Source organism: Poecilia reticulata, chromosome 11 (assembly GCF_904066995.2).
Source record: "Poecilia reticulata chromosome 11, P_reticulata-male-v2, whole genome shotgun sequence".
Taxonomy (NCBI): Eukaryota; Metazoa; Chordata; class Actinopteri; order Cyprinodontiformes; family Poeciliidae; genus Poecilia; species Poecilia reticulata.
Window position 1 is genome coordinate 16,040,589 of NC_088840.1, and position 12,490 is coordinate 16,053,078.

The window sequence follows — 12,490 nt, forward strand, 5'->3', positions numbered from 1 at the left end:
GAAACCATTTCTATCAGCGGGACATTATAAATTCTATAATATTAATATTTAGCAAAACCATCTTGCCAAATAACTTGTCCTTTTAAACCCCCCGTTGCTCTCTGGCTGTCTGTCTCTCTTCTCAAGGCCTATTAATCATTTCTCCCTACTGTTTTACCTCCTCTTTGGTTTCCTTTAATCTGCTGTTTTCTTGTCGCAGTGCTTTGTTTTTGCCTCGCTAACCCCACTGCCCTTTCCTCCACAAACTTGGACATAAATCACTGTGAGATTATTATTAATTCAGAACTTTATAATTTGGGCTGCAACAGAAGCAGGGGGATTTCTACTTATTTATTTTATTATGAGCCAAATTGCCCAACCTCAAACACAGGCAAGCACACGCATGCACAACAACACAGAAGGAAAACAGTCTGGCAGGACCTGGAGCCAAATGTGTCCCTCTGAGGTCTCATAGCAGTGTCTTATAGACTTAACCAGCCCTGCCAAGGCAGATTTGTTCATTTAGAGACAAATTTGGAGTTGTTTTAATGTAGTCTTCTCCATGAATATTTACTAACCCTTTGCACCCTGCTGAGGAGCCGCAGTATCTCAGTTTGGAAAGTGGAAGAATGTGGTGGATCAGACCATATGGCTTACTGGGTGGAACTGACCCCAAGTAGTACTAAGAAAATACTATAATATTTTTTTTAATAAAGTGAAGTTGGTCAACAAGGAGTATCCTGTTAATGGATAAAAACTAAAATCAAAGCAGCAGTTCATGATTTAGCTTCTAACCGGTGGCTCTCTACTGCAAGAGAATATGAAAGAGTCAAAATACTTTATTTACATAACTTTTTCCTTTTATTTTTACACATTTTATTGAGATACAACCACACACTGTAAAGTGGCTTTGTTCGTATTTTTTGTGATAGACAAACAATCCTAAACCATTCAGCTGCAGCTCTGGCTGTATGTTTAAGTTTAGTTCCGTGCTGGAAGTGAACTTCTATCCCGGTGTCAAGTTCATAGAATAATGTTGCCAGCACCATCTTTCATGGTGCAGATTGCTTGTTCAGGGTGTTAAGATTGTTTGCGTTTATTTAATTAATGCTGTCCTGGCCCAGCCTGTCAGACAGTCACCTTTCTAGGTTTGCATTTGTGCCAAAATATTTATATTTTCAATTGATAGAATAAACTGAGATGTTGAAAACCTGGGATTTTTTTTCTCCCACAACCTAAAACCTCTCCTCAAAGTTCGTCCTGATCTGTCTCGCGTGTCCCTTGGTCTCCATAATCCTGTTTGTTGCCTAATATTCTCTAACAAAACTATGCAGTCATGATAGTCTTGATAGAGAATTACACCGAGGCAAACTCTTTACAAATTAGACCATTTTGAAGAAGATTTTTCCACTTCAGTTGTACACAGTTTTCTGCTGCTTTAAAAAACTACTAAAATACATCAATGTTTGTAGTTGTATTGTGAGAAAATGTGAGAAATTTTAAGGAATCGGCACATTTCTTAAGGTACTGCTGTCTACATCTGAATGGGTTAGAGAATTACAGAGCAATTTCTGATCCAGTAACCTTTTGAACCACCCACTGTGCATTTCCGTTAACACGTATTAACTAACAAAGTAATGAAGATGACTGACAGCTGACAGGAAGCAGCTAATCAATCATAAGCCTGTTAAAGCTCCTCTAATTGATCAACTAACTTTTTCCCCACTGACACCACTCATTAACATGCTGATTAACCTTTTAAAGTACTTAAGATCATTAAAACAAATTAGGGGGCAAATCTCAAAGGGAGTGGCCAGGTTGTCAGTCAATCAATCAGATGATACGTCTGAAGGACGGCATGAAAAGAGGGCCTAGAGTTACAGAAGAAAATTCATAGGAAATGATGATGAAATGGAGGAATAAGAATGAAAATGTACCCTCTTTTCTAAAAAGTGGTTATGTATCTTTATTAGTAATATCTTCATTATTGTTGTGATAGTTTTGTAAATGTTTTTTCCCTTTTATACGGCCTGTTTGAATTGAATGAGAAACAAGCTGGGTTCGCAGGATAGAGAGGAAAGAGCAACGTTTTTTATGAAGTTTACATGCTCTCCTCTGAGCAAGTATTTATGTATGTATTTTGGGCACTCCGGTTTTCTGTCCAAATTTCTCTTAGGTGTAAAACTGTAAATGGATAAATGGCTTGTACTTAGCACTTCATCTAGCCTAGTCCAGACGACTCCAAACCGCTTTACACTGCATTCAGTTATTCATGCACACATTCACACGTTGATGGTGCTAAACTACATTGTAGCCACCTGGGGCAGACTGACAGAAGCGAGGATGCCATACAACCGGCCACTGCTGCCTCTGACCGCCGCCATCAGCAAACAAGGCAGGTGAAGTGTTTGCTCAAGGACACGACTGAGACCGATGGAGCTTAACTCACCAGTTATGCCCGGTTGACACAGCAAGATTTTTATGCAGATTTTTACCCAGATCTTGGCATTCTGACAGTCTTAACACTCTGGTTATTGTGATGGCTCTAAAGATAATCTTAAGAGATATTCCTGCTGTGTATGTTGTGCAAAGAGCGATCTAATCTGCTTGGACAGACATAGGGACCTCACCAACTTCAACATTTGGATATTTAACCCTTGGGCGTGCAAGGACTGAGGCAAACATGGAGGACTGTGGCAAATGATACAAGTTTTACGGGTGTGAGGTCGGTTGGACCCCATTTGTAAACACAAGGGTTAACGTATTGGATTGTCCTGACCCAATATCCAAGCACTTTGGATGTTTCCCGAGAACAAATGACCAAGCAACCTGTTGAATGTGGCATGCTGCCTATCACAAAGTATACTGGCAGAAACATCTAGGAAAATCCAAAATACACAATCATAATTCTGGAGGGAACAAAATACAACTCTATTTCATAATGCTTATGCTGTTTCCACTCCTTTAACCAATGGTTTTTCTTTTCATATTGGTTTTTTATTTTGAAAATAGGCCATTGCCGTCTCCTTGGCGATCTTGTTTATTTATGCTGAACTAACGTTTGATTTCAGGAGGTGTTGCTAGATTTTCCGTCTGAATGTTTGTGAGTGAAATCTGTTTGTGTGTTGTGTTGGTTGTCTTTGCTGTTTGGCTGTGCACCACACACATGTCGGACCAAACCTGTTATGTCTGATTTATTTATTTCTTTTTATTGTAGTGTGTGGGATCGCTCAGGTTTTGAAAATTAATCGATAATTTCCAAATCTTGCTGTGTGACCCAGGTGTTACAAGACAAATTTCTACCTCCTGAGATACGCTCACCATAAACGTGTGTGCATTACTTGTCTGGTGACAGACATCCACATCTTATTTTTTGTTTAGATGCCATTTGGAATGCGATTCCTCCTGCCTTCACAGTGACCTCTGAGGATTTGGAACAAGCTGTGAGGAGATGTTTTTTCTCTTTGTCCCCTTATCTACAACTTATGTGTGGATAGCAGAAAGTAATATTGATATGTTTGCTTATTTAGTTTAAAGATGTCACAGAAGAAAAATAGAACATTCACATATATAAGTGAATAAACTAATAATTGTAATGGCAATTGATAAACAGAAGGTCAGACTTTGAAGTTTAGATAACTCAATATAAGCACAAATTGTTTACACTTGATGGTCGAATCTATGTCTGCAATGTAATGAAGATATATAGCTTTAAGTAAATACAATACCAACATCATCTCTCTATGCATCTTGTACTCCAGCAAACTCAGCAATAGGATATCAAGGATTTTTTGGACATGGCAAAAAATCAGGAATGCAGAAATGTTGTATATTCTCATATGTGGCACTTAATATATGAGAATGCTATGCAAATGTTGCAGCAATGACCCAATGACAAAGCCATGTAATCAGTCTTTAACAGTCTTCATTTACAAGACAGAATGTTTACAACGAGGTTTCACAAATGTGTTTCATGTTTTCACGATTAAACTCCTTTAAAAAGTGTCCTCACATACACCAACAAAATGGAAGATACAAAAGCGCTTTACAGCAACTTCAGAATAAACTGAAAGTTGTCATGTTGACAATATTACCTTTCATTCACCCTCATGACTAAATTCAAATCATGAACATGGCAGATTTTAGGTTTATAAGGAATTTTAAATTCAACCAGGTGGCGACAGTCATAGGAGTCCCATCCTGTAACCAATGGATTGTTGGTACGAATTTCTGCTCTGTCTGTGTCAGTTACTGTGTCCTTGGGCAAGAGGTGCAAGAGGTGCTGCCACGCACCAGTGGCATGTAGTAGCTACTAGTGGCACTTAGTAGCTACTACATGTGGCAAATCCAGCTTGCCACCATCAGCGTGTGAATGTGTTCATGAATGAGTGAATGACTGAAAGTAGAGTAAAGTGCTTTAGGGTCCTCTGGCTTAAATAAAGCACTATCCAAGTACAGGCCATTCATAATGCGCTCTCTTTTACCTTCAGTTGAAGGCTCAACTTTCTTCCCCATCATAACCTGGACAAATCCAGACTGAACTCACATCTTTTCCAAACAGTACTCTCATTTTTATTACATTTTTATTAAAATTCATTATTTTCATATAAAGATCGGTCTTTGAGATTACTTATGACATCTACTCGTCTCATTTTTTCTATTGAAAAATGTCTGGATGTCTTTTATCTTACCAGAACATCTTGTAAAAACAGTTTACTAATGATCTAAAGTGCATATAAGATGCCAGATGTGTTCACCTGTCCTTAAAGCTCTAGTGACACTAATTTGTCGTGATCTGATTGAATCTTTAGAAATTAGCAAAAGGGACTGCAGTCCAAATCTGTCAGGCACTAAAGGATGTATTGCTAAACTTATTGAATGAGATGCCCAAGATTTTGTTGTGCATTTACTGATTGGAGTTGTTTAGTCGTGAAAGTGCAATCATCAATCAAATTATGTTGCAATATTATCATGGTGTGCACATCATTATATTAAGACCAGTGAAATGGGATTAAACTGACCCAATAAATTAGGTTTATTTTAAAACATGCAGCAAAGCTCCGTTTTTGGATTTATGTGTAAAATCAATACTTTTTAAACGGCACCAGGATAGTGATGGGAAATTCGGCTCTTTTCAGAGAGCGAGTTCTTGTGGCACGGCTCCCAGAGAAGAGCTGGCTCTTTCGACTCCCAGCAGCTCTTAATTTATTTTCATCTGTACCCTCATATTTTAGCTTGACATGTCAAATATGAATGTTTTGTATGTTACCAAATCTTGTTGCATTTAGCATAAGCCTTAAAATGGCCTAATTTTATGTTTTTCTTGTATTACGAAAGCAGGCTTTTTTATTTTTGTGTAATATTTAAATCAAAGTATTGATTTTTGTTGAATATCTACTGACTGAGAGGATGGACAGATTCACCAACTAACTTTTGTGTCTGTACCCCTCTTTGTTTTCATAAAATGGTATTATCCCATATCCTCACTTGTGATTGGCCACAAAGGCAACATGCTACCAATCAAAATAAAGTTCTCCCATGAGCGGGGCAGAGCCACTGAGAATGAGTACTGTACAACAAAAAGGGAAAAAATGGAAAGCCAGCTTTTACTCAATGGGAGTTGACTCTTCTGATTCAGTAAATTCATTTGTGCATGACTAATTACCAAAAAACTTATAGAATATTTAGACATAAAGGTAGGCTTGCAGTATGTATTTAAAGTTTAACTATGCATTTGAAGAACACAAAAAATACAGACAGCCATCTAAATTACAGTAAAAAAAAACATGCTTTCAACCAGACTAGTACAGTGTGAAAACAAATATTTAATCAAGTCAGCCTTAAAAGATACAAAGCTGTCCTTTCATAGGCACTGCCAAACATTCAGCAAGCTGTTGTTATTTTACTGAAATGAGACTTTAAATTGGTAAAATCATACTCTAGTCTGTATAAAAGAAAAAAAAACATCACCTTGTTTGAGGTCAGACATTAGAACTTAAGTACTGCTGGAAAGTGCACACCACTTAACATGAAAACTAGAATTGGCATGGACTATACCACTATAAAAAATGAAGAGGTCAGTCATGGAACCAATATTAGAATTAGATTTTATTTCACATTAAGACTGATCACAGCATTTTCTTCTCATTCTAGTTTTTTTTTTTGTTTTGTTTTGTTTTTTTTTTGTTAATTCTCTCTCTCTTTGGTGTCTCTGCAAGACTCAGTGAAAAATCTTGATTGGCACAGATATTTTTTTTCTTTCTTTTTTTTTCACAGAAGTCCTCCCAGTGGTCAATTTAAAACCCAGGCAACATGTAGTGAGGTATCATCTGGGGTCATTTGCAACTTAATAAGCCCATCATAACCACAGGCTGGAAAATTATGCAAAGTTAATATAAAATAACCACTGAATTAAATGAAGTTTCAGTTACTGTAATTGGTTTAATTGACCAGAGATCTGCTAGAGGCACGTGATGAATGCAAAGAAGAATATAAGGTTTCCTCAAGATGACTTTTTCATGTAAATGTTCCGTGCAAATCCTCCAACTAAATGTCATAAACTGCTGAAATGAGACTTTAAATTGGTAAAATCATGCTCTAGTCTGTATAAAAGACAGAGGTGCAGGTTTGCATGTGCAGGTTTGCCCTGCAAAGTGTTAAAGGTTTTGGATATTGTTTCACAACCCAACCCTCCTTTTACAATAGTCCTGCCATGCCTCCCACCACTTCAAAACAAAAAACATTGAAATGTTAAATAATTTAACATTTATTTACTACTTTGTAATGCTCATTCCCACAAAAATGCAAAAAGAACACTCATTTTTGTTTGCCACGTTAAAAATGATGAAAAAGTTCAAAGGGTGTGATTGCTTCTGCATTACAAGCGATTTGAGCAGCATTCAGGATTGAGTTGGCTCGTGTCAGTCTCCTCACTTGCTCATTTCTACTTCAAAAGCCGGTTACTCACGTACCAAATTTTCATGTCAGAGAAGATTAGGAGGGAGAACGTGACTTATGCTTGTGAGAAGACTAATATAAGCCCAAAGACATTAAGATGCTGGCAGCAGCCTTTAGAAATGAGCAAAAGACTATAATTACTGTTTCAGAGAGAGAGAGGGAGCTATCTAAAAATACCCTGTTGGGTAAGTAAAGGGGTGCTAGGAAGACAGGCGCTCACATTGCATCATTGATTGTAAATGAAATCAGTGTTTTTAAATGTTGTCCTGACATTTTTTTTAAAAATTGCAGGACGATAGGAAAGCCGGCACTGAGAGCTAAAATAAATGTAAGTGGAGTGAGTGAAGGTGTGAGGTGTGGCTCAGTGGAATGCAGTGAGATTCAGGCCAATGAATAAATCTTTACGTTGTGTCTGCTGACCTGCAGGTCGGGTTTTGTAAGCCTATTAGAAAGAAATACAGGGTTGCAGTTTATAAATAACTTAAGAAAATCTCATGCAAGGGACTAAGCTTTCATTACCATACCACATTTCACCTTCTTTACCCTACTTTCCATCACTTCCTCATAATACATGATTCTGCATTTTAATCACACCATGTGTGCTGCAGGTGCACTGCATGCCTCAGGCTAAGACAATAGCAATTTCTGAGTGACCTATAACGCTGCACGGATTTAAGAGGTGATTTGAGACTGAAACGAAAAGCTGGAAAATTAAGAAGGGGAAAAAAAAACAACAAGTGAAGTGTAAATAAAAACACTATCTGTTCCAGCCGTTCCGCTGAGCACAAATTCACCTCTCATTATCGCTGTTGGGAGACATGGCTGTTGCCAAATAAATTTCCAACCGCTTTCACCGTTTAGGGGCTGCATCAAAGAAAAGTAAAACTGTGTGCTTATGAGCACTTACCCAGGAGAAAACAAAAAGCTAACTATGTAAAAACAAGGACAGAGAGGAAAGCAGAGAGATGAAAACAGGGAGAAAGGCGTTGTTGAGACAAAATGACTGGGTTCAAAAAGTGTGATTAAGAGGAGTTATTTGGAGGATTGAATTTCAAACAGAAACCAAACAAAACAAAAACCTTCTAAAAGTAAATTAAAAGCCAAAAATAAAAGCTATTCATAAGCAGAGTGCAGTTAGCCCACACTTAACCACCATGAGCATGCTATGTGCGGGTGCATTGAAATGATTTCGTCTGATCTTACCTTGGTAATGTGCACTGAAACCTCGGTAACGGTGGTTGCCATCGGTGACAAAATGCAGTCGGAGCCAGTTCTTGTTGCTAACGACTGGAGAGGGCACGTTACTTCCCGACAACCTGAGGAAGACCAAAAAAATGTACTTATAAAATGAGACACACACACACACACACACATTCACACACAGGTAGGCAATAATCTTTAATCTAATCAGTTGTTTAATATCATTAAAAGACCCTACGATACTTTCAGTTACAGAATAGAAAGACAGTTGGCACCAAAACAAAAGAAACAACAAATGGCAAACAACAAGAACTAAATACCAATTTAGAACTACAGAGGCAGAGCAATAACCTAACCAATAAGTTGAAGACACATTAAACATAAAATTGAATTCACCCATCCATCCCAGCAATATTTGTTCTGCCATCAATTGTCAACGCAAAAACTGAGGAGGCTCAGTTCATGCTTCAGAGTCAGTATTTTCCAAACCACCTGAAGCATCAAGGAAGGTAAGAGAACATTTTCTTCCTTTCTTTCTTCACCACAATCCTCTTTCTGACTTTGCTTTCTATGTATCTTTTCATGTAGGCACTTCTCCCTGTTACACTGTATTATTCATGTTTACAGCACTTCTTTCATTTTCCGCAAGGACATTATTACTCAGAGCACATTGTATGAATATTCAATTTGCTCCAATATTAAAACGGGAGTAAAACCATAAATCTACACAAAGCTCATGAATGTGACATTTAAATATTTAACAATGTGCTCAGAAAGCACTTAACAACCCTAAGCTACAATATGAAGGTATAATCAGAAAATTGTTCCTTGCAGGAGCTGAAGGAAAGTTTAGTCTGAAAAGGTAGGCATTCAGTACCTCCAGAACTAGGGAAGGGGGAAAAAAATCTTTTGAAATGCACCCACCGCGACGGCATAAGTCTCATGTATGAATGTTCATAAAATATAAAATAAGACTATGGCACCTTTCCAACTACTTGTATGGATAATTAAAGTCTACAATGAAGCAGAGCTATAGCTTTAGTGAAAACATGAGCAGAGAAGCTACCTGGCGTCTCATGAATCGTTCCCATGTGAACCATTTGTAATGCATTATTAAACCATCCATCTATGCTGATGGTTTCTGTCTCCAACTGTTAAGTGCTCAACAAAGATATCGGCTATAAAAGCATGTCGTTGAAACCCTGAGGTATAGATTATTTTCAGAACTGCCATAATTTTTTTAGGTGTTGTTCGTGTTCAATTAATTGATTCTAATGTGATGTGCAGAATGTGAGAGGCTACAATGTTTATTTTCAAGTGTCTGACTGGAGAATATTGTAGAAAAGTTGCATATTTTGTGGGAAAAAAATTAATAAAAAAAAAATATATATATGTATGACTTGTCTGAAACTGTATTATGAGAAGCATTACTCAGCATTACGCATTACTATAACTGATATTGGGCTATAAATTCATATATAGCTAATTTACAGCTATATATATAATTTATAGCCCATTTTACATAAGAGCAAAAAAAAGAAAAAACACTGCCCAGTCAAAAGAGAAAAAAAGTCACATGGATTTAAGAAAATAGGTACAAGCCTCCTATTGGATAATTACTGCAAAGGTGACTATCATTCATCTGGGGACCTGTTATGTAACCCTACCTGAAACAATGAGTAGCTTCTCATTATCAACAGCCTTGTCAAAAGTCACTCCCCATTGTCACTAAGAAATGCATTTCCATTTGCATGCTTCAAAACTAGAAAACAGCTAAAAAGATTGCAGAAGCTACTAAAATTGGGTAAAGAATTGTCAGGTGTATTATTAAAAACAGGAGGGAAAGTCGAGAACCATCAAGGAAGAAAAAACAATCCCGAATGATTGTCATTAACAATTACTTAAACGTCTGCTGAAATCAAATATTAAAAAACCAACAGTAGAACTCAGAGTTTAGTAGTGAAATTCAGAGCATTTCCACACACAACAACGTTAATGAAACTTTGGGACGGAACAGCTGTGTAGCCATTAGAAAACCACTAATCAGTGAGACTAACCAGAAAAAGCGGCTCTAATTCGCAAGAAGGCTAAAAGATTGGACTCTGGAGGAATAGAAGATGGTCATTTGATCTGATGAGTCTAGAAGTACCCTGTTCCAGAGTGAGGGGCACATCATCAGGGTAAGAAGAGAGGCATATGAAGTTATGCACACTGGCTGCTACGCAGGCCGTAGGGAGCAGTGCTCTGATCTGGGTTCGATCATCAACAAATGTGAGCAAACACTGATGTCAGCTGACTACCAAAGTATACTGAATGATCAGGATATCCATCAATGAATTTTTCTCTTCCATGATGGCACAGGGACACTGGAAGAAGACAATGCCAGGAATTAATGGGCTGAAACAGTAAAAAAAAAAAAAAAGTGGTTCTGGTGGGCACGAGACATCATTTTTACACACAGATTGACCACAGTCCAAACCTAAACCCCGTTGAGAATCTTTGGGATGTGATACAGAAGGATTGTGCAGCGGCCAAACTCTCTCATAATCAACACGATATCTTGGGAAAAAATTCATGGGATACCAGCTAGAAAAATAAAAAACTTGTGACATTACAGAAGCTTACCAAAACATGATGTATTTAAAAATAAAGGAAGCTTAACACAATATTACTGAGTGACCTTTATGTTGGTGGCAAGATTTTTATTGTTTTCATTCAACCAAGAAATATGTTTCTGAACAAGAACAAAGTTGATTCTTGTTCTGAAATATCAAACTTCAAGAAAGAAAATCAAGTGCCAAACTCCTGGAACATAGTGACAGGAATAAAACAACACAAAAAAATTCCACTGTTTGAAGAACTGATGAATTGACCAATTACAACAGTTTTGAAAAGAAAAATCTTTTCTCAGAGCTCTGGGAGAGCAAACAGATTTTTCACTTTTTGCAGAGTACTTTGAAGATTAATCACAAAACCAAAAATGTATCTCTGAAAATAAACAAAGAAGCATTGACTGTGCAACTTTTTTATGACAATATCTCTAAGTACTGGTTTTGTGCCTGTTTCTTGGAAAAGTTCAATGAGAAACTCTTTCTAGGACCTAACAAGGGTCTAAAGGTTAAACATATGTCTGCACCACCATCTAATGCACTTTTTGCTGTTGTTAAATGTGCTTGCTACCTCCTGCATTTCATTCAGGGCTACAATTATTGACGGTAGAATGGATTAAAGCAAAAAATACTAAGATTGAGAGAGTCAGTTTTCCTTGTGTGCACATCTTGAGGAGAGGAAGAGCCAGTGGAGAATTGCCAGAAGGAGCAAGAGAACATCACTGATTAAATACACTACTAAAAGAGCATCTCTTCCTCTCTCCATTTCTGTGTCTACCGCCCTGCCATCCATCCATCCTGTACAGCAAAAATAGAAGGGAAAAGGAGGAAGCAAATAAAGAGGCATGGGCTGAAAAGGGGGTAGGAGTAGGTATAGATCAGTGAAGCTTAGACAGTGAGATACTGAAGGAGAAAGCCGTGTGAGGTTAGGAGGAGACGGAAAACCAGGCAAACGATGACAGAGGTACATTACTTTGTCTGCTGGCTATTTAATTATTCATCTCAGTGCCCAAGAACTGTAAAACAGAATCACACAAAACAAAAGGTGGCAGCTGATCCCAGTGTGGGTAATTTATAAATAGGAGATTAGGAAACATATTTAAGTTTAAATATTAATTTTCTACCACACCAAACACTTGACAATAAATATTACATAACATTAGCATTAGGAGCTGTGAACTTTTTGTGTTTGTTTTTCTTTCCCTCTGCTCCAAATTATCTTGAATTTATGACTGTTCACACATAGGCGTTTCTCTACAGGGACTTAAAATGCAAATCATAAGATCACAGTAGTGTTTATGCTTTACATTGTTTAGCAAGAGGGTAGAGAAAGGGTATGGGGCTTTAATCCAGTCCAATGTATGTGCATGAGCTACATTGTTTACCTAGCTTAGCTTGTAAAAACCTTATTGGCACTGCAATTCATATTGACCTGGTCTGGTCCCTTTTCTCTCCTTTCAGTGTATTCCTTTTTTGATAGATGTCCATAAATGTACAAATTTTAAGCAATCATATAACCACAACTGCACTCAGGCAGCAGAAGCCCTTTCTCGTAAAATGCTGCTGACAATACAAAGCTTTCAAATGGTGCATAAAATGCATTCCAGTGCTCCTATTGTAAAAAATACAATACATTGATCAAGATTTAATCAAGACTACAGTCCTGGCGAGCAATTTTGTTGTGTGGTGGTAAAAAGAGAAAAATCTCCATTGACTCCCTGTGCTGATAATTGGCATGCTATTGA

General features: G+C 37.4%; 1 protein-coding gene across 9 annotated transcripts in view; it reads right to left on the reverse strand.

Moving 5' to 3' along the window:
- The window catches only part of LOC103472465 (CUB and sushi domain-containing protein 3-like), a 393,820-nt gene that overhangs the window by 163,678 nt on the left and 217,652 nt on the right, over positions 1-12,490 (reverse strand). For all 9 annotated transcript variants that reach the window (XR_014089825.1, XM_081612755.1, XM_017307525.2 and 6 more), the window contains one exon: positions 8,140-8,252. Coding sequence is in view for 8 of the 9 variants with exons in the window: in XM_081612755.1 (XP_081468881.1) it covers positions 8,140-8,252 (113 nt within the window). In the remaining variant the exon portion in view is untranslated. The remainder of the gene's footprint in view (positions 1-8,139; positions 8,253-12,490) is intronic.